The sequence below is a fragment of the Poecilia latipinna genome, unplaced genomic scaffold, assembly GCF_001443285.1.
Source record: "Poecilia latipinna isolate Pla-1442-1.1 unplaced genomic scaffold, P_latipinna-1.0 Scaffold418, whole genome shotgun sequence".
In the NCBI taxonomy this organism is placed as follows: Eukaryota; Metazoa; Chordata; class Actinopteri; order Cyprinodontiformes; family Poeciliidae; genus Poecilia; species Poecilia latipinna.
In genome coordinates this window covers 421,100-443,965 of record NW_015113034.1, presented here as the reverse complement: position 1 = coordinate 443,965, position 22,866 = coordinate 421,100, and the positions used below count along the sequence as shown (strand labels likewise).

Genomic DNA, 22,866 nt, shown 5'->3' with positions numbered 1-22,866 from the left:
TGCTTCTTCAATTCATTGTTGCATTGTCTGCACTGAGTACTGGTTAGCTTTAATTCCTTTGTGATTTTGTCCGTTTGATCGATAATTTCTATGTTTATTTTCTCTGTGTATACAGGTGTGCTCCCGGTTTTTTGGGAGAGTACTGTCAGCACAAGGACCCTTGTCAACCAGGATACTGCCTGAATGGGGGGAACTGTTCTGTGTCCATGTCAGCTGGGGTTCCTGTTCCCGGTAGCGCCATCTGTACCTGTCCTCTCGGCTACGCTGGACAGCACTGCCAAACTCCCCAAAACTCCACGTGTTATCCAAACAACCCATGCGCCAACAAGGGGGTCTGTACCCTGCTGTCCCTTGCCCAGTACAAGTGCGAGTGCACCAGAGGATGGACAGGTGAGATGATGTTTAATCAGCTCTTTCATCCCAGAATTATTTGATACAAGGAAAGATAACCCTGGTGTCTGTTTTTGTTTTTGTTGCTTCTGGACTGGGCTAATGGTTTTTAACTTGCTGACAGCGGCATTGCTCTCTTCATAAGGATAACTTCCCTAAATTGTTTCAGCTGTGTTTTTTTTTTTTTTTGGCAGTGTCACAAGAAGATGGGAGTTTATGAAGTGAAAAAGGGCTTTATTAGCAAAGATTCAGTTCAGGAAATTCCATCAAACATTTTGAAACTGCTCTGATTGCCTAATCTGTTGCATTTTTCCCCTTTAGTGTCACACCGTTGAGTCATTGCTAGGCTTAATATCTGGCTGAAAAAATCTGACTTTCTTTTGCGTTAGGCCCCATCAAAGCACACACTCTCAGAATTTGCCCATCTTCATCACTTTCACCCACCTATTACCTCAATACAAAGTTACTGAGAAATCCAGAACATACGAATGGGTACAAATTAGTCATGGGCCACGGGTGATTCTGTGACAGCCTTTCGTAAAAGTACCACAAGACATTTAAAGCTTTCACATCAAACAAAAAAAAAATAATTACTCCCACTACTGCTGTAACAATATGACATATATTTACAGCTGTAATAATTAACAATAGTATAGCCAATAAACATTTATTGATTGTTTGGAGTTGTCCAGCAAAATTGGAGAACTCAATATGGCAATATGGAATAAATACAAGCCAATTTTTGTTGCCATTTTCAAATAAACATGTTTGTTGTACAGAAAATTGCAACTTTTTGGTGTTCTGCTTGTTATAGAGCAGCACAAGTCTAACAATGGGCTATTTACTCAGGTAGCCAGCGCTTTCCCATCTATCTCTTTGAAAATAAGTTTAATGGGAGCAGAGGTGTTATGCAAAATCGACTTTTTGAGCTTTACGTAATCTTATAATGTTATCCCCTCATCAAAGACATAACTAAAGTGTTGCTTTGACACATTTTAAAACAACTGAAGGTAACATAATTACGTGACTGTGCCATAAAATAGCATTATATGCTTGGAAAATACATAAGCCTGAGGAACTGCATGCAGGTTTGATGTCTAACCCCTCCACATCTGCAGAGCGTCACTTTTTCTAATGAGACCAAGGACAGCTAAAGCACCGACATTAAGCGCTTTGTTCCCCTGATTCCCAGGTCCACACTGTGAGCATGAGGACAGCTGTCTCTCCAGTCCGTGTGCCAACGGAGGAAGGTGCAGCTCTCTGCCTGGTGGCAGCTACACCTGTTCCTGTATTCCTGGCTATCAAGGCCCGCGCTGCCTTAACGACACAAATGAATGTGCAGACACACCCTCACCCTGCCAGAATGACGGCAAGTGTGTCAACACCCCTGGCTCTTACAAGTGAGTTTCCAGTGATCACGTGAAAAACGTCGCTACTTCCACATGTTTTTTCTTGAAGGAACAGCAGACAGATTATGCTGAGTTTGAAGGAGTTGATTGAGTGAAGTGAGCTCTGCTTTTGCTACAGGTGTGGCTGTAAGCCAGGCTTTACGGGCCTCCACTGTGAGAGTTCATACATCCCTTGCTCGCCTTCGCCATGTCTGAACGGAGGCACCTGCCACCAGATGTCTGAAACCACCTACTCATGCCACTGCCTTCCAGGTAGGACCATTAAGCTTGCATCCTAACACACCTGCCAACACATTCTTATTGAGATGCAAACATTGGAAGTAAAAAACTAACAGTCACAGTTGAATTTTTTAATTGTTACTCTGTGCTGTTTGCAGTGCAAACAGTTTGATCTTGATCTTTGTTGTATTAGCCACATAGCAGCCTGTTACATTTAGCTTATGGAAACAGCAAACACACTCCTGTACTGTTTATACCAGGACATACTTTATTCTAATATCAATATTCAAAACAGTTGTTTGTTTGTCTTCATGGACACACCATTGAATCGATGTGCGCCATATTTTGACAGATGTCTCTGTATTTGTTTGATTCCAGGTTTTAATGGAACTAACTGTGAGAACAACATTGACGACTGTCCTGGCCATCATTGTGCCAATGGAGGAACATGCATAGATGGAGTCAATACCTACAACTGTCAGTGTCCTCCAGAGTGGACTGGTAAGAGAATCATATGTTTGTCTGTAGTTGGGATTAAATTAATCCCATTCCTAGAAATCGGTGTGTCTGTGACTAGACATGTCCTTTTGGACTCATGGCTTTAAATATTTATTTAAAACTATACATTTTTAGAAATTTAAAATATCTGTATAAAGATATTCTGAATGAAATATGTCCTCTGTTGGTAAAAAAATAAATATATATACTTATATATCTGAATCTGTTTTTAAGTGCCTGTCATGAGTTTAAAACCAGCCTGCAGAAACACAATCAAAGGAATAAATATCTAAAAGAAAGCTGGACACTGTGGGAAAGTTAAATTATTATATATTTTCAATCTCTGTCCAAAGTGACTTCCTTCTGGAAGTGGGTCATGCTGTTTCACCAGAAATCGACCGACCTCAGTTATGACGAAAGCTGGTGCCCAGAGTGTTATTTTAACACGTCTTCTCCTGTGTTCATTTCCCATCCACAGGTCAGCATTGCACAGAGGATGTGGACGAGTGTCGGCTGCAGCCAAATACTTGCCAGAATGGCGGTACATGTAGCAACTTGATCGGCGGCTACGTCTGCGTGTGCGTCAACGGCTGGAGCGGCCCTGACTGCTCGGAGAACATCGATGACTGCGCGACAGCCGCATGCAGCCTGGGCTCCACTTGTATCGACCGTGTTGCGTCTTTTATCTGTGTCTGTCCCCAAGGAAAGACAGGTGCGCTTACTTTAAGAAGACTGTGAAAAAAATACTTTTTCTGTCACTTCAACTTGATACTGATTTTTTTTCTTATTTTTTCTAGGAGATATTATTGAAATAGTGTTCCTGTCTATTTAGTGGAACCAATAAATCAAGTTATTGTTATTAATTTAGAAAACTGATGACACTGCTTTGAAATTAAGCATGGACCTGTAAAAATATCAAAAGTATCTCTATATGATGTATAACATGAGCTTCATTCTTTCATTTAAAACAGAAAATAATTTCTCCTCTTGCATCTAAAATAGTGTGAAATATATATTACAGTTAAAATGTATTTAATATTTTATTATTGATTTAGGCTTAACCAAAATGATTAAATATTGTGCTCTGTTTTACTGTTCCCTCTTTATTGAGGAACAGAAGTTTGAGAAGGCAATATTAGTTAAGTAACTAAGTACGTAAACTTTATTTACATAGAAACTTTCGCAGGTCCAAAACAACAGCGTGCTTTACAATAATAACAAGCATAAAACCAAAAACGCAGAAGCTAAAGCCTAAAAGTAGAGATAAATCAACATACTATACATTTAACAGAACAATTATGCAGCCAAACTCTATCTAAAACCCAGTCTGAATGACTGGGTTATCTACTAATTAATTAACTAGTAGATAATGAATTACTATCTATTTGTTATTAATTATTAATAATTAATAACTAGTATTATTAATACTAGTTATTAATAACACTAGTTATTAATAACTAGTATTAATAATACTAGTTATTAATACTAACTAGCAAGTCTACGACTGCAGACTTGCTGAGCAAGTATGCAGCCGGTTGCTCAGCAGACTTTTAGAGTGATTGCACGGTTATAGTTCTCACACCATGACTGCCTCTGTCTTTCTTTCCAAATTTGTCCTTCTGCAATCAAGTCATAAGCCTTGTTTCAGTCAGATGAGATGCAGATGCATCACTACAAAACCTTGTGTGATAAGCTTGATACTGGCAGCCAGCCCATGCCAAATAGAGAAATTACATAACGCAGTGTATGCTTACTTACATTTTTGTGATCTTAACTGATGGCTCATTTTTTTGGAGCTTGACCTTAAAAATAATGTCAGATGTTTCTGTGCAAAAACCCCATGAAAGCACAGGCAGGAGCTTCAGCAGTCGCTTCAAAAGTTTTGTTGTTTTTTTTCCCTTCACATGGGAATCGACAATTTTTACTAAATGTTTCTATCATGTTGTTTTCGTCAGGTTTGCTCTGCCATAGAGACGACGCCTGCATCAGCAACCCCTGCAGAGAGGGCTCACATTGCGACACCAACCCCATCACTGGGATGTTTAACTGTAATTGTCCACCGGGATATGTAGGCAACACCTGCAACAAAGACAGAGATGAATGCAGCATTGGTGAGACAGCGTCTGGAAATATTTTCCTGCTTAGCTTAGGTTTTTGTGTGTGTTTTTAATTGTTTTTTTTGTTTTTTTTCACTAACAGGTCCCAACCCATGCGAGCATGGCGGTCAGTGTGTGAACACTGACGGCTCCTTCACTTGCAACTGTGTCAAAGGTTACTCTGGGCCTCGGTGTGAACAAGATGTCAATGAATGTGCCTCCAACCCCTGCCTGAATGATGGCACATGTCTGGATCGCATCGGGGAATACACCTGCATCTGCATGCCTGGTAACTTATTAAGAAGCTGAAAAATGACCACACAAATTCAAAAAGAAACCTTAAATGAAGCTTTTTCAAGTAGTCAGTCTTTGTTTTTGTTTGTAAGTAATAAAGCGAGGCAACTTTATTTATGCTACACCTTTCATAGATAAAATCACAAGGTGGTTTATGGAGATTGCGATGTGGGCTTATGACAGTAAGAACAACTGATAAAAACAAGAAGTAGAACATTTAACTAAAAGCTTTGTCCGAATAAAAGTGTCCTAAGCTGATTTTATCGGAATCAACAAAATCGGCAACATGGTCTGTCTGACTTCAACAGACTTCAAAATATGTTTTGAAATATCTAGATGATTTCTAAGCAAAAATATGAAAATGCTTTAAAACAAGACAACATACGTCTGCCAAGATAGTACTTTTAACTTGCTTATATTATTAAATGCAATGAAACCACTTTCATTTTGTTTGGAAAAGTAAAGTGATGCAGGTGGAATGGTTCATTTAAAAAAGAACTGAGGAAAAAAGTAATTAAAAAAAGGAGTTTTGTTTGTTTTTGTGCCTATTTTTGAGCCAGATTGATGTAAATCCACTCACATAATTATTGTTTTTTTTGCTTCCCCTAATACCTACAGGATTTGAGGGGACTCACTGTGAGATTGACGTGAATGAGTGTTTGAGCTCTCCCTGTCTGAACCAGGGTAAATGTGTGGACCAGGTCAGCCGTTTTGTTTGCCAGTGCCCAGCAGGTCAGTTTGGCACAAACCCGTTTTCACCTATTTCTCTGACAGATCCAAGTCTTCTAGAATTTGCTTAGTACATTCCTTACTTCAGCTTGTTTTTCTATAAAATGTCCTCAGGTTTCAGCGGAGATATGTGCCAAATAGACATCGATGAGTGCTCCAGTACGCCTTGTTTGAATGGAGCCAAGTGTATCGATCGACCCAACGGATATGATTGTGAATGTGCAGAAGGTGAAGGCGAATGCCACGTTTGGCTTCAGCTGAAACACTATTTTAACTCCTTGTGTCTTCACTTTAACAAGAACTTTTCTTCATAGGCTTCGCTGGTCTGCTTTGTGAGGAGAACATCAATGACTGCGATCCACCACCTTGTCATCACGGTGTGTGTAAGGATGGCATTGCCACCTACTCTTGTGAGTGCTACCCTGGCTACACAGGCTCCATCTGCAACATCCAGGTCCAGGAGTGCCTCAGCAACCCGTGCCAAAATCGAGGGCGCTGCATTGACTTGGTTGATGCATACCAGTGTAACTGTCCATCAGGAACCTCGGGTAAGTGATTGGCCCATTTGAACAGTTACCGAATATCTTGTTTCTGTTAGAAAAAGCGATCTTTATTTATTCAGAATCCGCTTTATTCCCCAAGTTGGTGCCTACAAATGAGGAATTTGATTTTGACTTCCACTTTTTCCTCAGTGAAGACATTTTAGATATGAATATATGAAAAGTGATTTTGTGTACATACAGTGTTTTCAAAAAAGGGGAAGACATGGTTGGATTAGTGTGAATATGCATGGTATCTGTCTGAGCACTTTCACTATTAATTGTTTATCAGAGAAATGTGTGGGTTTTTTTTTTTTTCAATTACTTATATACTTTGGAAACCAATGGAAATGCATATTCTGATTGATTAAAGTTTAATACTTTAAGTATTGGTTAGTTTTTATGGCTCTAAATTTTTTATAGTTGCCATTTAAGTAAAGTTTGTAGTTAATATAGTATCACATTTTCTTGTTAAAATGAAGGTATTTTAAACATTATTTACCCAAATCCACACCAAATCCTTGATTATCTTTATAGTAGTAAGAGTTGTAATTAGATGCTTTGAGTCATCTTTGTTAGAAATAAGCTAGTAGAATTTAGTGGATTATTAATCCTTAAGCATAGAAAACACTGATGAAAGTCCTATTGCCACTAAGTATATAATATCTTTCTTTCCATTTAAAGCTCCCATGCACAAATTCACTTCATGCATTCTATCTTGAACAGTTTAATGGAGAACTTTGTTAAATGCTAACTTTGTGAAAATGTGTTTCCAATTTGTTGTTGGAGAACTCAGAACTTTGTGGTGCATTTTGGATGTTTAGAAATCTAAATGTCTGTTGCTTGAAACAAGTGCCACCAGTGTAAAAGCTGTATGCATTATTGGGTTCAGTACCACCCTTAAAACTGGTACTGTTTTCACTAAGCCTAGTGTCAGGTCACCCTATTAGATTTTATGCTCCACTTCCTCTCCTCTGCTGTGCCTTCCCCTTCTTTCTCTATCCCATTTCTCACTTCACCTTTAGTAAGCATTTTAATAATGTTAAGCACTTATGTTGTGCTTGCAACATTCCTGTGTGCTACTTAGTCTGTCTCAGTTCTCCTTTTATAAGGTCTTGCTAAATGTGCTTTACTTTGAGTCCAACGCCCCCTACTGGTGTAACCTTAGATAAAGTCTGTTTCCACAGATTTTGTGTTTTCTCTAACTCCAACCTTTATTTGCGTTGGTCATCCGCCAATCAACATGAAGCTTTTGCAGTAACAGCAGTAATGTATTAGTTAAACTGTCCTCATCTTTACATTGCTATTCTCTTCAGGTGTGAACTGTGAGATCAATGAGAATGACTGTGCCAGCAACCCTTGTAAGCACGGAGAGTGCCAAGATGGCATCAATGAGTACAAATGTGTGTGTTCCCCTGGATACACAGGTATGTGCTTTAGTGAGTAATATCACTAATAATGATCAATTTAGCTTTAGTCCGAGTGTGCTAATGAACGTTTCAATGTGGCGTACACCTGAAAAACTCTTCAACAGGAGATCAGTGTGACGTCAACATCAACGAGTGTAACTCAAACCCATGCATGAGTGGGGGAACCTGTGTGGACATAGTGAATGGGTTCCAGTGCCTGTGCCCCCCCGGGACCTACGGCCCGCTGTGCCTTTCAGGAACTGATCACTGTGCTTCCCAGCCTTGTATTCAAGGAGATTGCATTGAGCAGCAACACAGGTAGGCAAAACCACTGATTCCTGGGCTTCAATGTCAGTGGGAACATTGGTTGTACACTAAATTAATATTTACTTTCTGCTTGTTGTAAATGTTATAGTTGCGTTATATTCTGCCTTTACACATGATAAATCTGCCCTTTGGAAATTATGTCTGAAAGTAATGATTGATTGACAGCAGAAATAAGAGTAAATTAAAATAAACTTTTTAAAATATTAATTACAGCAGCCTGAACATGTATTGACTCTTCTCACATTGAGATGAAGAGGCAGATTCAGGTTATTTTATCCAAGTGCATCCAGTTGCCTTCTGAAGTCATTTAAGTGGTGAATAGTCCTCCAGTTGGAATTAGACCAGAGACTCTAGTTAGTTTATTAGCCACTCTTTAGCTTATATTTTAGAAACTGTAGAGTACTCACTATTCAGATGCAGAGACTCCTATTATTGCAACCCAGAAAAGGAATTAGAACGAACTTAGAATCCAGAAAAAATTTCCAGAACAGGAACATTTAGTTTTTATTATTGCTTAGTGAGTGTGGCGTACTTATTACTTTTACAAATTTAGAGCATACTTAGAAAGTCCAGAGAATACTTAAACTTATCTATCGGGCCTCAATAGGAGTATCTAGTTTATCTAGTTTATTTACTTTAGATCAGCATTAACTTAATTTCTTTTTTTGCTCTTTCCTTTGGTTTGTTATTTTGTTTGTATTTCCTTTTAATTCCTGTAAAGCACTTTGTATTGCCTTGTTGCTGAAAATGTGCTATATAAATAAAATGACCTTTACCTGTAATCTGGACATTTTTTATTGCTAGGGATTAAGTTGCTTATTTTATTCTTAATTTACTGTCTGATTTCTTTATTCTAGTTAATATTTATTGTAAAAACCAATGTAGACACTGATTTTCTGACATTTTCTAAAGTTCTGCTTTAGAACTTTAGAACTTGTTGGTTGTTCTTGCAAACAAAAACACCTTGTAAAAACATATTTATAAATTTCAAATGAATCTCATCATCATTTGTTATTAAATGAAAGACTTAAAATTAAACATGTAGGACATGGATGTCTTGACTGTGGACATGACGAGGGTAAAGAGACTTGAACAATGAGACTGTCCCACCTAAAGGAACAGTCTGTTAGCTACCATCAGATGTTTTGATTGTACCTTTTTGTGTTATTGATTCAAATGTAAATAGCAATTTGTTTCTTAAACTTTCAATATTTTCCACAAGTTTGCATTTTTACATTAAACTGACTTTATATTCACACATGGTAATCAGGCTAATAACTAAGGAAACAGACATCTGATGCCTTTAACTGACTTCACACTCTGAATTATTGGTTTTTCTCTCATCAAGGTACCGATGTGAGTGTAAGCCCGGTTGGGTCGGGCAACACTGTGAGCAGCAGAAGAACGAGTGTCTGCCGAATCCATGCTTAAATGGGGCCATCTGTCAGGATCTGCTCAATGGCTACACCTGTCATTGTAAACCAGGATTCAGAGGTAGAGCTATGAATACATTAGGCAAATATTACTTCCCTGGATCCTGGGAATGATGTTCCCATTAACTAGTGTGTATTTCAGGATAGTCAGTGAAGGCTTTATAAAGCAGTCGTTAGATGAAAGCATCCTTCTAAAACAGTGACTTCAAGGAGATGTGAAAACTGAGCAGAATTATTTCTCGCCTCGTTAGGGGTCAACTGTGAGAAGAACGTAGATGAGTGTGCATCAGGGCCATGTCTGAACCACGGCATTTGTAAAGATGGAATCAACAGTTACACTTGTCAGTGTAATGCTCCATTCACAGGTTAGAAATGTCACATTTACATCACCATGTCGATCCAAGCTCTGTCAGAAGCAAATGGCCGCAGCTTGAGCTTCTTTATTATTGTGTGAAAAGTGTTTGTACATATTTTGTGCCACAACAGGAAAACACTGTGAGGTGGAGCAGGTTCCCTGTGCCTCCCATCCATGTGAAAGGGGAGGGGTTTGCCTCCCGTCTCAAGATTACACCTCTTACACCTGCCGATGTCAACCTGGCTGGCAAGGTACCTGTCTGAGACAGATATGTGATGTGGTGCACAACATAAATGCTGCTGGCTTTGCTAAGGGAGTTTATTCATATAAATAGGAAAACGCTGCAATGAAGACGTGAATGAATGCATGAAGAACCCCTGCCTGAACGGTGGCCGCTGCATTGACACCCCAGGAAGCTATGTGTGTCAATGTCAACGTGGATACAGCGGACACAACTGTCAGATAAACGTAGACGACTGCTCGCCAAGTGAGTTTCACTCAAGCTAATGTGTTCCCCTCATTTGCACATTTACCTACATGAAACTTGTACTGGTAATTTTTCTTTTCTTTTTTTTTTAATGTTGCGTGGATAAAAGGGAAGCAAGAGCCTCACAAACATGAGATGAAAAATGACATTTAAATTCTAAGAAAGAGGACAAAAGATTTAGGATTCCAAAAAAGTGTTGCAAACATTATTTATTGTTATTTGTGTCACTTTAAACAGACCTTCAAAACTATGTGAATCTAAACAACACATTTTTATTAACTATCATATTTGTGAATGTTTTAATCCTTTTAAGGATACTTTGTTTACTATACTACAACGTTGCTTTTTAGGAAAAACAATACCATAAAAATCTATAAATCCGTTTTCCTTAAGTATTTGCATATTTTTAATTATTAGATCTGGAGATGGGTGAGTGATTAGGAGCAGCATTAATTCTGATTGATCTTTTTTTTTTCTACAGTGTCAGATTGGGACAAAACTTATGTAAAATTAAGAATATTGTGTAAAATAAAATTATCTTTTAAGTCTATTTAGTCTAATGTAATCATATTTATAATTTATCTGTTCACTTAAAAGAAAACAACAGAAACAAAATAATGATCATGGATCAATGATTGGCAGCCACATTGATTATGATGCCTGTTATCCAGCAGCGACAGATTTTAAAAACACTCACCTGAGTCCCGATGGTCTGCAGTAACATATATATTAGACATTAAAAAAATGTTCTGCTTTAAACAAATTAGTCTTTTAAAGTACTTCAGCCTGAAATATACATATCAAATACACACATATGTTACTGGTAAATGTCACCATTAATTTAATTCTGCCCTGACTAGACCCGTGCCTGAATGGAGGCCAGTGTGTGGACAAAGTGGCGAGTTTCTCCTGTGATTGCCGCGCGGGTTTTGAAGGGGATCGCTGTGAGACTGATGTGAATGAGTGTGCCAGCGAGCCCTGCAGGAATGGAGGCGTCTGCCACGACTACGTGAACAGCTTTGTGTGCAGGTGCCGACCGGGCTTCAATGGCATCCAGTGTCAACACAACATTCTTGAATGCACAGAGAGGTGAGCCAGTTGATCAACTTTTTATCCATACCAAAGGGATGTTATGATAGAGAAGAAATATTCTGCTGTTAATCCTTCAACAGACATCAAATGTACATCAAATTCATATTTAAGAAAACTTTCCTGTTATTTTTCTCTCCAGCTCCTGCCTCAATAACGGAACTTGCATTGATGACATTAACACCTTTTCCTGCCGGTGCCGGCATGGTTTTTACGGAATGTTCTGTGAGTTTGAGCACAACGAATGTGATTCTCAGCCCTGTAAAAACGGAGGCACTTGCACAGACGGCCTGGGGACTTACCGCTGCACCTGTCCTGTGGGATACAGCGGACAGAACTGTCAGGTAAAGTGCTTTGTTTGAGAATAACAAAAGAAATCTAATGTTTTGTTGAATTTAAAATATTGCAGTGATGGTTAGGGTGTACTATAAGAAATATTCAGTTTTTGTTTGGATGATGAATCAGCTGATATTTTTTCAGTTATAAAGGGATGATTAGTTTGTTCCAAAATATTCGATGTCTGTGGGTATTTTTTGTTTTACCTTGTGCTGTCATCTTTACATTTAAAAGACTTTTTATTATGTTTTTTTTTTTTGTTTTTGTTTTTTTTTTCTTCTGCAGAACTATGTAAACTTGTGCAACCAGGTGAAATGTAAGAACGGTGGCACCTGCTCTCAGACAGCTACATCCTGGACCTGCCGCTGTCAGATGGGGTGGACAGGACTTTACTGCGATGTCCCCAACATGTCCTGTCAGGACTATGCTGCCAGGAGTGGTGAGGGAGGGATTATTTCAGTTTCAAAGCAATTGGCCATTTATGCCAGTGTCACACATAAACAACTGTTTTATCTGCGAACTACCCGTTTTCTATCAAAATATAAATCTGATGTTTCTGCTCAATATCGTTGTCCTAAGTTTCATTCTAAACATTTTGGTCCTTGTCTACATCACTGCAGGTTTGGTAGTGGAACGTGTATGTAAGAATGCGGGTCACTGTGTTAACGTGGGGAACTCCCATCAGTGCAAGTGCCAGTCAGGATACACTGGCAGCTACTGTGAGGAGATGGTGGACGAGTGCCAGTCGAATCCCTGTAGAAATGGCGCTACATGCAAGGATTATCAGGGCACATACGAATGTGTAGTGAGTACATTCCTCTTTTTTGTTGTTGTTTTTTTTCTCTGCACGTCTCTGAAAGTGGTCGTTGGGTGAAAAAGAACAAAAAAATAAATCTCATTTCATTGTATCCAGTGTAAACCAGGCTTCCAAGGAGTGAACTGTGAGTATGACGTTGACGAATGTCACTCTAAGCCCTGCCTCAACGGAGGAAGATGTATCAACCTCATCAACCGCTTTACATGCATCTGCCCACCTGGAACGCACGGTAGGTCTAAACCCCTAAATTGTTTTAGGTCTGTTCGGATTAGCTAAATTATTTATTTTTGCTAAATCCCAGAATAAAGAGCAGGAGAATTGTGTTTTTTTTGTTGTTTTTTTAACTCAGAAGGTTTCATACATTTCTCAGGCTAAAAAAGATCTTTTCCAAACACTTTAGTTTTAGTCTCATTAGAACAGGAAAGTATTGTTCCCTGAGTGTTTTTACAAACTTTAATCGAAATTTGAAAGTTTGTTTTCTAAAATTGTGAATTTGAAAAATGAAAGTAAAAAAACAAAAAACAAAAAACAAATATTGCACTCATTACTATTCCGTTTAATAAATAGAAATAATTTTGGTAATCTTAATTGACCTAAAACATGAGAAATGAGAAATTTAGCCCGATTTAATGTCAGACAGTGGAAAAAAGAAACTTTGTTTCTATTAATACAGTGTACATAAAGATCTGGTTCAGCTTTCTGTTTTTTTGAAAGCCTCATGTCTTTATAAGTTATCTTACAACTAATATGGTTAGGATGTTTTTTTTTTTTATCTTAAATGTAGTCATTGCATTTCCTCTGTTTGAATGTGATGGAAGAAAAGTTCAAACACACCACCCTCTGCTGGTGTCTGGAGCTTTGACTCTTACATTTCGGCTGTACAGATGGCGTGAAGTTCGTGTAAAATCCTCCCTGAAAGATTTGCTTCACTTGGTGCATGCGTGAAGTAAGATCTTTTTGCTGTTCTGCAGGAGTCCAGTGCGAGGTGAACGAGGATGACTGCGCCCCCAGCCCAGGCTCCTCTGAGCCGCGCTGCAGAAACGGAGGACAGTGTGTCGACGGCGTGGGCCGCTACACCTGCTCCTGTCCTCCAGGGTTCGTTGGGGAACACTGCGAGGGCGACGTCAACGAATGCCAGTCTGGACCCTGCAGTGCTGCTGGCAGCCTCGACTGCATCGAGCTGGTCAATGACTATCAGTGTCTCTGTCGCCTCGGATACACAGGTACGTGCATCTTACCTGCTCAAACTGGTGGCACGCAAGTAGAGCGATTTTCTGTTGTTGGTGTGACAGCGTCACGCAAGACCCTATTGATCTTTCTGCCTTTTGTTGCGGATTATTTCTTAACCTTCTCGCGGGTCTGTTTCTCCCCTCCTGGTTCCTTTAGGTCGCCATTGTGAATCCATGGTGGATCTGTGTGTGTCGAAGCCGTGCCGTAACGGCGGCGTCTGCACCATGAACATGAGCTCAGTACATGGCTACATGTGCACTTGTCCCCCTGTAAGTCATTCTTAATTTTGCTTTTATTTCCATCATTGTCCGATAAAATATTAAAATTTTTTTGTTCTCGTAAACTAACTTATTAAATGTATTTAATGGCATGCATATATGTTTAATTTTTAAGATATCCAACATTCAAATTATGAACTGAATGCAATTCAAAGTCTTGTATTTTAAGAAACCAAAAAGGTTTTTTATTATTTTCTTAGTATTTCTGTATGAATTCTAAAAATTATGTATTAAAATCTAGTATATAACTAATTTAAAATAAGTATCTTTACTGTGTACTTACAGGTTTGCGCTGGTGCATTTTAGCTTGCTTTGTCTATAAAATATTTATGGTGGCAAGAGAAAAATGCTCTTTTAACTTTAAATAATTATTGCTAACCACTGTTTACTCCTCATCAAAGGATCCCTGCCTCCATGTAACATTTAGGGCTGCAACTGATTATTTTAGTAATCGATTATTCTACGATTATTCTACGAGTCATTGGATAAAAAATGTGCATATTCTGCAGATTTTTCATTTAACCACTTAAGCCTTTTGTGTACAACATTAGAAATATATTAAACATGCTATTAAACAATTTTGACTGCCTAAAATGTCAGCATGTGAGAAGCTCAAGTCTTTTTGATACAGCGTAGAGCTGATCTGTTGATTACTGGTGATCATAGTTGGATTACAAAAAGTATGCAATAGATTTGTTGAACAAAATTTGAACCAGGTGAAGCTAAATCTACGTCACTTGAGGGGTTTTGGGTAGAACATATTTACAGACAAATGTATGTCAGTTGCACAATGTATACTTTCTTGGACAGTTTTGACTTAATTTTTGCTTTAAGTGTGTTCTTTTAGCAAATGGCCTTTTTAGAGTCTATATGCTTCAGTTAATGATTAATCTTTTATTAATTTAATTGATGAATATTTCAGTAATCGATTAATCACCATTAATCTGAATAATCGTTTCAGCCTTATCAACACTACTACTTTCTGTTTGTGTATCATGAGTTCAGGCTAAAGGTGACGATGCTGCCAGCTGTTTTCTTTTCTTTTGCTGCTATTCTCTCTCTCTCTTTACTAACCGCTTTTGTTTGTCTACCCTAACTTCTTGCTGCCTCTATGTTTTCATGCTTGCTTTAGAGGGCTAAACCATGGCTCAGGTAAAGTAGAATCTCATTTGTGGGACCAACTAGAAATAATGGAAAATAATCTACAAGCTTATCTGGTGCTTTATGAGCCTATGAAATATCAGTGTAATAACTCAGCGGTAACACTGTGTTTCACAGGGCTTTTCTGGATTCAGCTGTGGTGAAATAGAGGATTTCAACTGTGCAAGACTGAGCTGCCAAAACGGCGGCCGCTGCATGAAGTCACCAGTAGGACAACTGTATTGCCAGTGCCAGCCGGGCTTCAGCGGGTCACACTGTGAGAAGGAGCAGATGTGCTCAGTGGCCTGCCAGAACGGAGGAACCTGTGTCAAAGACCCGTCCAACCCGTTTCAGCACAGCTGCCAGTGTCGCGACGGCTTCGTCGGACGATTCTGTGAGAACAAAATACGTGAGCTTAGGCCTCCGAGATGCCCTTATGCGCAGTGTGAGTTACGACTAGGAGATAACGTGTGTGACGAGCAGTGCAACAACCATGAATGCCAGTGGGATGGAGGCGACTGCTCGCTCAACTGGCCGCAGCCGTGGGCCAACTGCACAGCCACAGTCCCCTGCTGGGATCTCTTTAAGAACGGACAGTGTGACAAGGAGTGTGACAACCCTGGCTGTCTCTTTGACAGCTTTGAATGCATGGAGGTCCACACAAGCCCATGCAAGTACGTCACTCTCCTCCTTGTTCTCTTGATGATCTATAAAAAGCACCAAAATTACTTAAAGCAATTAAAAAAAAAACATTCCCTGTGTTTTTAAGGTATGACATGTACTGCAAAGACCATTTTGGAAATGGTATCTGTGACCAGAGCTGCTACACAGAGGCCTGTGGATGGGACGGACTGGACTGCTCTAACGACGTACCGGCTGATTTGGCAGCCGGCACGCTGGTTATTGTGGTCCTACTGCAGCCAGAGGAGCTGCTGGGAGATCTGAGGGGTTTCCTGCGCTCCCTGGGAGCCCTGCTCCACACCAATGTGCGGGTGAGGCTGGACGAGAACAAGGAGCCGATGGTGTACCCTTACTATGGAGAACAGAGACAGACTGACAAAAGCAGAAGCAAGCGGGAGCTGGCCAGAGAGGTTATTGGGTAAGAGTGGCTTGTAATGGGAAATGGTTTCTGCTCAGTCTGGCAATAACGGAAAAATACAGAGTTTTTTTTTTCAGTACAAATGTCTGGTTAAATAAGAAAAGAAAAAAACTACTTTGGAGAAATATGTTTTTTTCCCATAATTTCTTCTCCCATTGTGTAAATATTGTTATCATCTGTCCTTGTATATTTCCTCCCTTCTTTGTATCCTTACTTATGTCCTCTTTCCACTATGTTTTCCTGTGTCCTTACTTCCTTACTGTGAAAAGTTCAGTCTGGAAAACTGGTGAACTTTTACATGACAGTGTGTGTAGGAACTTTGTAGTTCCCTAATCAATGGGTTAAAATAATCAGTTGATATTTTATTGCTAACTAGTTTGGTGTTTTGACCTTTGTCGACGCAGCTCTTTGGTGCACCTGGACATCGATAACCGTGAATGCTCCAAGAGCTCCACCTCCAACTGCTTCTCCAACACGTCTACGGCCGCCTCCTTTATCGCAGCGGCTCACATCAAGGCCGACCTGCCTTACCCACTGGTGTCTGTTAAGAGTAAGTAGATCTACCATCACACACCTGCAACATGATTGAACAGTTTCTCTTTTGACAAACAACACTTTTGCTGAAATCTGTTTTTGCTTCACTACATCATATCTCTAATTATCCTGAAATGGATGATTAAAAATTACAGCCATATCTACCTTCCTCTTAAAAACAGGTGCTCCAACAGAGGAGTCCCCCTCTATATATCCGTACCTGATTGGAGTTGCCGCTTTTATCGTTCTGCTGATTCTGGTGCTGGGGATGCTGGCAGCCAAGAAGAAACATAAACATGGAGTTCTGTGGCTCCCCGATGGCTTCCTGGCCACCAAGAATGACAAGAGGAGAGAGCCTGTTGGACAGGACGACTTTGACATGAAGTGAGTCAATGTTCACATCAGCTACAAGTGAAACCCAACATATAAGAAACTTGTGATTCATTTCATTACATTATAAAATATGTTTTCATCTTGTGTTAGGAATTTCAAGACCCATAATGGAAGCATGGTTGATGGAGGTCAGAGTCAGAGATGGCTCGATGATGAAACTCCATCCAAAAAGCCAAGAGTATGTGGATGATAACTCTTACGTAACAGTTCGTCGATGGTTAAGGTGTGGGGTTTTTTTTTTTTTTCAAGCTTTTTATTTTTTTTTTCCCCAGACTGAAGACAAGCCTCTGCTTTCCATCCCAATGGATGGAGGTATCGACCGTAGAGAGTGGACCCTGCAGCATCACAAAGCTGCAGACATCACTCTCACTCCTCCCCAGGCTGACTTAGATGCTGACTGTCTGGATGTTAATGTCAAAGGACCTGGTGAGACGCCGCTTCTTCTATCATTTTACAAGATGAAGTATGAGGAAGTGTATTTAGTTCTTAATTTTCTCTTTCCTCACTCAGATGGCTTCACCCCTCTGATGGTGGCGTCCCTGCGTAACGGTGGAGGTCCGGACTGCAGCCTGCATGGAGACGAGGAAGACGAGAGCGGAGGAGACGAACCGGGACCAAGTGTCATTTCCGATCTGATCGCTCAGGGCGCAAATCTGATGGCTCAGACCGACCGCACAGGGGAAACCGCTCTCCACCTGGCCGCCCGCTACGCCCGGGCCGACGCCGCCAAGAGACTGCTGGACGCCGGAGCGGATCCCAACGCTCATGACAACATGGGCAGAACCCCGCTTCACGCCGCCGTGGCAGCCGACGCGCAAGGAGTCTTTCAGGTAAATCAGCTTCCTGACCAGAGGGACGAGAAGTCCTGGAAAAACCCAAACACCTTTTTAGATTTTGTGACGCTACAACCACAAAATTCTGTTTATGTTAGTTGCTCTAATAGCTGGATTTAGAGCTTCAGAATTGATGAGAGAGAGCAACTCTTTATACTTTATTAGGTGAGATCTGAAGGAAATTTGTTTCACTGAATTTTAATTATATTCTCTAGATATAGTAGGGGACTCAACACAAACGCATGCACTGATCTTGTCACAAAATATCCCAATAAAACACACTGCAGTGTTTGGCTGTAATGTGGAAAAGTATTTGCAAGTCAAAACAAAAATGAAGAATGACAGTACAAGACAGTCATTAGGCCTGTCACGATAACAAATGTATTAGTTATCGCCGAAATTATTTCAATAAATGATAATGTTGTTTTGAGACCATTTTCAAGTAATATATATAATAATTGTGTAATAATGCAAGTTCGCCCTCTCAAAGACCTATAAACTCTAATTTTATAAGGAACACATAACAAATGGAATATATCCAAAGTTAAACACAGCCAAAAATAACAAATGAAATGGAAATAAAAACTACCAACTGAAACCAGAAAAAAATGGATCATGAAGTCTCTTAAAATAAAATTTCCCTTCAAAAAATATTAATCATCAGAATGGAAATTATCAAGCTCCTTTTAATGCATCATGCTATTAATTGTAGTTGTTTTTAATTATGGTATCAGCTTTGTTTAGTCCAAGACAAATTTCCCCAGGTTTGTTTTCTTCACGTATCGTTATGTTTGTTTTTCCAGATTCTGATCCGGAACCGCGCTACAGAACTGGACTCCAGGATGAACGACGGTACGACGCCGCTGATCCTGGCAGCACGGCTCGCTGTGGAGGGCATGGTAGAAGAGCTGATCCACTGCCACGCTGACATCAATGCTGTAGACGACCACGGTAAGACAGCAAATGATAATGTTGTTGTTGTTGGTATGCTTGCTCTACGTGAGCAGGGCGGGCTACATTAGGTTCATCAACCAAAATGTGACTGCAGAGGGATTACGCCATTTTATAAACATTGTGGTCATTTACACCCCTTTTTGAGTCATATTGTTGACATTTTGGCAGATTTTTAAAAAAGCAAAGAGTAGAAATGGAGATCTGATTTTAAATATCATCTGGAAAAATAACATCTATTTAACAAACTATATATATATTTTTTATCAACGTTTAGGTAAATCTGCTTTGCACTGGGCGGCTGCAGTTAACAATGTGGAGGCTACTCTTGTGCTTCTGAAGAATGGAGCCAACCGCGACATGCAGGACAATAAGGTTTGTTGTTATTATAGTTATATTTTGTGTGTGTTGGTTTGTCCTGCAGTTTTTTCTGACAGATGAATATATCTATCATCATGTGATGCGCTTGTTACTACACATTTGTTACTGTATAAATATTGAGGGGTGTTTCTGTTGGATCATTGCAGCCTGACATAAATTAACAGGCTGCATCGTTGTTTGTTTCAGGAGGAGACCCCCTTGTTCCTCGCAGCACGAGAAGGCAGCTTTGAGGCGGCTCAAGTTCTTCTCGATCACTACTCCAACCGCGACATCACCGATCACCTGGACCGGCTGCCCCGCGACACGGCTCAAGAGCGCATGCACCATGACATAGTCCGCCTGCTGGACCAGTACAACCTGGTTCACAGCCCACACAACGGCGCCAACCACATGGGTGGAGGTGGAAACTCTGTGATGTGTGGGGCGAACGGTGGAGGCTTCATCGGCATGCGGCCCGGACCCCAAGGCAAGAAGAGCAGAAGCAGAGGAGCTGGAGCGAAGGCCGGGGGCGTCGGCGGGGGGCCAAAGGAGCATAAAGACTTGAAAGTAAAGAGAAGGAAGAAACCTGCTGGAGGAGAGGGTCCGGGTCTGGCTGCGGCGGGTGGAGGAGGTGGAGGAGGTGCAGGTGGAGGCAGCACTAATGGTGTAAAGGCAGCAGGAGGACTTCCTACAGAGAGCTCGGTCACCATGTCGCCTGTCGACTCCCTGGAGTCGCCTCACTCCTACGCAGGCGACGTTTCCGCCGCAGGCTCCAACACCGCCAACTCCCCTCCCCTCCTGAGCAGTCCCACCTCCAGAGCAATGCTGCCCCCGGTCAGCCACATGCTGGGGCAGCAGCAGGGCTGGGGGGGAGTGGCCAAGCACGGCTACAACGGTCACATGTTTGGTCTCCTCCCGCACGCCATGAGAGGAGCGCACGCCGGCATGAGCCACGGCCAGGGCGCCATGATGACCCCCATGAACGTCGCCATGATCAGGGAGCAGTTGCCCTCCATCGTCACCTTCCAGATGGTTCCCACGGGAACGGGCCAGGCCATGCTGAAGCAGCCCCAATCGGGGCAGGTACAAGTCAGCCAGAGCCAGGGCCAGAACCAGAACCTGTGTCACACCCAGCCGGTCCCGGGACACGTCCACTGCAGCCAGGGGATGATCTACCCGGACCAGATGAACGTGGTGCAGGGCCCCTCCCACACCCTGCAGCATCCCCACAACATCAGCCACTCCAACGGGATGGAGGGCCAGTCTCGACCGCTGCCGCCCTACACGCCCATGCAAAGCCCGGTGGATAAATACCCTACCCCTCCCTCTCAGCACAGCCAACTCCCCTCTGGGTCAGAGGGCACCACCCCGGGCCGCTCCACCCACCCGCAGAACGAGCACCCATACCTCACCCCCTCCCCCGAATCCCCGGACCCCTGGTCCTCCTCCTCTCCGCACTCTAACTCGGACTGGTCCGACGTCACCACCAGCCCCACCCCGCTGGGGAACTCCCACCACGCACTGCCATCGTCACGCCACACACACATTCCAGAGCAGGCGCAGATGCAGCCGCCGTCGCAGCAGATGCAGCCGCCCGCGCAGCAACCTCAGCTCGGAAACATGCAGGTGTTCGCATGAAGGCGTCAGAGGAGAGCAGAAACAGACTGACTCTTTGGTTCAACACATAAACACACACACAGTCCCTTTCTCGTACACTCTCTGTCCTCTAAAATCCTAGTCACCCACCTCCCCTTCTGTTTCCAACTAGGGCAACAGTATATAGTTTGTATAGCGTAATTTGGTACTTTCCGCTAAAATCACATCCTCTGGAGCAGAAGCTTGGCTCTAAAAACTTTTCCATATATTTACCTTCATCAGCCAAGACTTCTTCCTTTTCATTTGGAACCAAATTTGCACAATAATAACCACTGCTACGGCATCCAGGTGCATCACGAACTGGTTCTGCAATTCCCGAGGGATCGCGAAGAAAAACTATCGACCAGAAGAAGTTCAGCTCTTCTTGCTTAACTAACAGAAAAAGGAGACTGTTCATCAGAAATCCTCCACACTGACACTCTATCTCTATTCTTAAAAAGTCTGTTAAATCTGTTCACTAGATGCTACCTTTACATGTTCTTCAGTGTTATAAACTTGCTGATACTAACTTCTGGTTGACACCGTTCACTCTAAATGTTTTAATTTAACGAGTCTCAATCAGCTGATGCTTTCATTAACTAAAAAAAAAAAAAAACCTGCTTGTTGGTTCCTCTTTTTTGTTGGTGGTGTTTTTTTTTTATTCCTGTTTATTGTGCCAATGGCTAGGTTTTTAGCTTTTGTTGTATCACGGTTTTACATTTTCTGTCTGTTCAAGTACATCGATTATGTCAGGACGTTCTTTAAATGGGGATTTACAGTCAAAAACAGGTGTTGAGATATTTATGTTTTGTCCGTTTTCACTCTTAAGACGTATCGGAGGGATTCATTCTGTTGCTTTAAAGCCGTTTGTGTTGGTTTTGTCCGTCGTTGCCGTCTCCATTGTTATTATTCTGTAAGAAGAAATGTACATACACTTAAAGCAATTTCTGCTTGTTTTAGTTGAGCTAAATGTGGTGTTGTTGCTTTCTTAAAGTGCCTGTTTTTTATATAAATATCTGCACTTCCTAAATGATTTTGAAAGTTACAAAGGTGTATGTTTTTACCGTTAAACTGCCTCTAAGCAGTTGTCTTCCAAAAATGTATAAGATTTGTTTATCTACAATCAACGTTTGTCATGATTCATAACCAAGTCTGCCCACAAGCAGTAAAAGATGGGTTTTGTTGTTGTTGTTGTTGTTTGTCTCAAAGCGGATGGTGAGTTTCTGCTCTGTAATCACAGACAATCATAAAATCGTTGATTATTTTCAAAAAGGAGTGGGAGACCAAATTGTGTTTTGTTAAGCCAAAAAATGCTCACAGTGTACATATATTTGTTGCTTGTAAAAGTTTTGCATCTGCTCAACGGTAAGAGACGGAGCGCTTGCATCCCGCACCAGCTGAAACGTTGAATCGCCGTGAGTGAGGTCGAGCTCATCAATATTCCTGACCTTTGCCTTCGTTTCTGTACACACAGTCTCTTTAGTTTCACAAAGCCATGTACTGTACGATGTGATGTCAGTCTGTATTTTTCATAGTCATAATCATCTGGTACCTATTCAAGACTGTCTATGTTCTGTATATAAAATCTTTTTTTTTTTTGTATGTTTACCATTCTTTTTTATGTTAACCAAATAGCCTATGTTATCCATACAGTATGAAGTAGTTGTCACCATGTTTGTTAAAGGTAGAACCAACGTCGATTCAGGAGGTAATCTGTTCAGAAAAAAAACAAAAAAAAAACAATAATAAACCAAATGTGTTTACTTAAATAAAGCCCTGATCTTCATAGACCTCTGCATGTTTGTCCATTTTTCTCATCTAAGCTGGTATATTCTATAGCCTACCGCAAAAGTACTCACGTTTCCACTTTTATTGGGATTTTATGTGACACACCAACACAAAGTAGTGCATAACTATAAAGTATATATTTTGCTTTTGTTCCCTAAACGTGTGACGTCACTTAAATGGCTCACATCATCAAACAAA

At 40.9% G+C, this 22,866-nt stretch overlaps 1 protein-coding gene across 1 annotated transcript; it reads left to right on the top strand.

The window, feature by feature from the left end:
* Nucleotides 1–95: 95 nt before the first annotated feature.
* LOC106950723 (neurogenic locus notch homolog protein 2-like) lies at nucleotides 96–20,981 on the top strand. Its single transcript, XM_015037749.1, has 33 exons — nucleotides 96–390; nucleotides 1,583–1,790; nucleotides 1,918–2,051; nucleotides 2,397–2,519; nucleotides 2,995–3,228; nucleotides 4,472–4,627; nucleotides 4,716–4,901; nucleotides 5,525–5,638; nucleotides 5,750–5,863; nucleotides 5,950–6,183; nucleotides 7,491–7,601; nucleotides 7,709–7,901; nucleotides 9,259–9,404; nucleotides 9,595–9,708; nucleotides 9,830–9,949; nucleotides 10,033–10,185; nucleotides 11,046–11,274; nucleotides 11,417–11,618; nucleotides 11,896–12,049; nucleotides 12,231–12,415; nucleotides 12,524–12,656; nucleotides 13,399–13,650; nucleotides 13,814–13,926; nucleotides 15,214–15,749; nucleotides 15,845–16,174; nucleotides 16,579–16,724; nucleotides 16,891–17,092; nucleotides 17,192–17,279; nucleotides 17,374–17,527; nucleotides 17,612–17,931; nucleotides 18,738–18,885; nucleotides 19,163–19,260; nucleotides 19,453–20,981. Exons 1-33 carry the CDS (start codon nucleotides 207–209, stop codon nucleotides 20,881–20,883), a joined length of 7,245 nt encoding a protein of 2,414 aa, XP_014893235.1. The 5' UTR covers nucleotides 96–206; the 3' UTR covers nucleotides 20,884–20,981.
* Nucleotides 20,982–22,866: the final 1,885 nt, after the last annotated feature.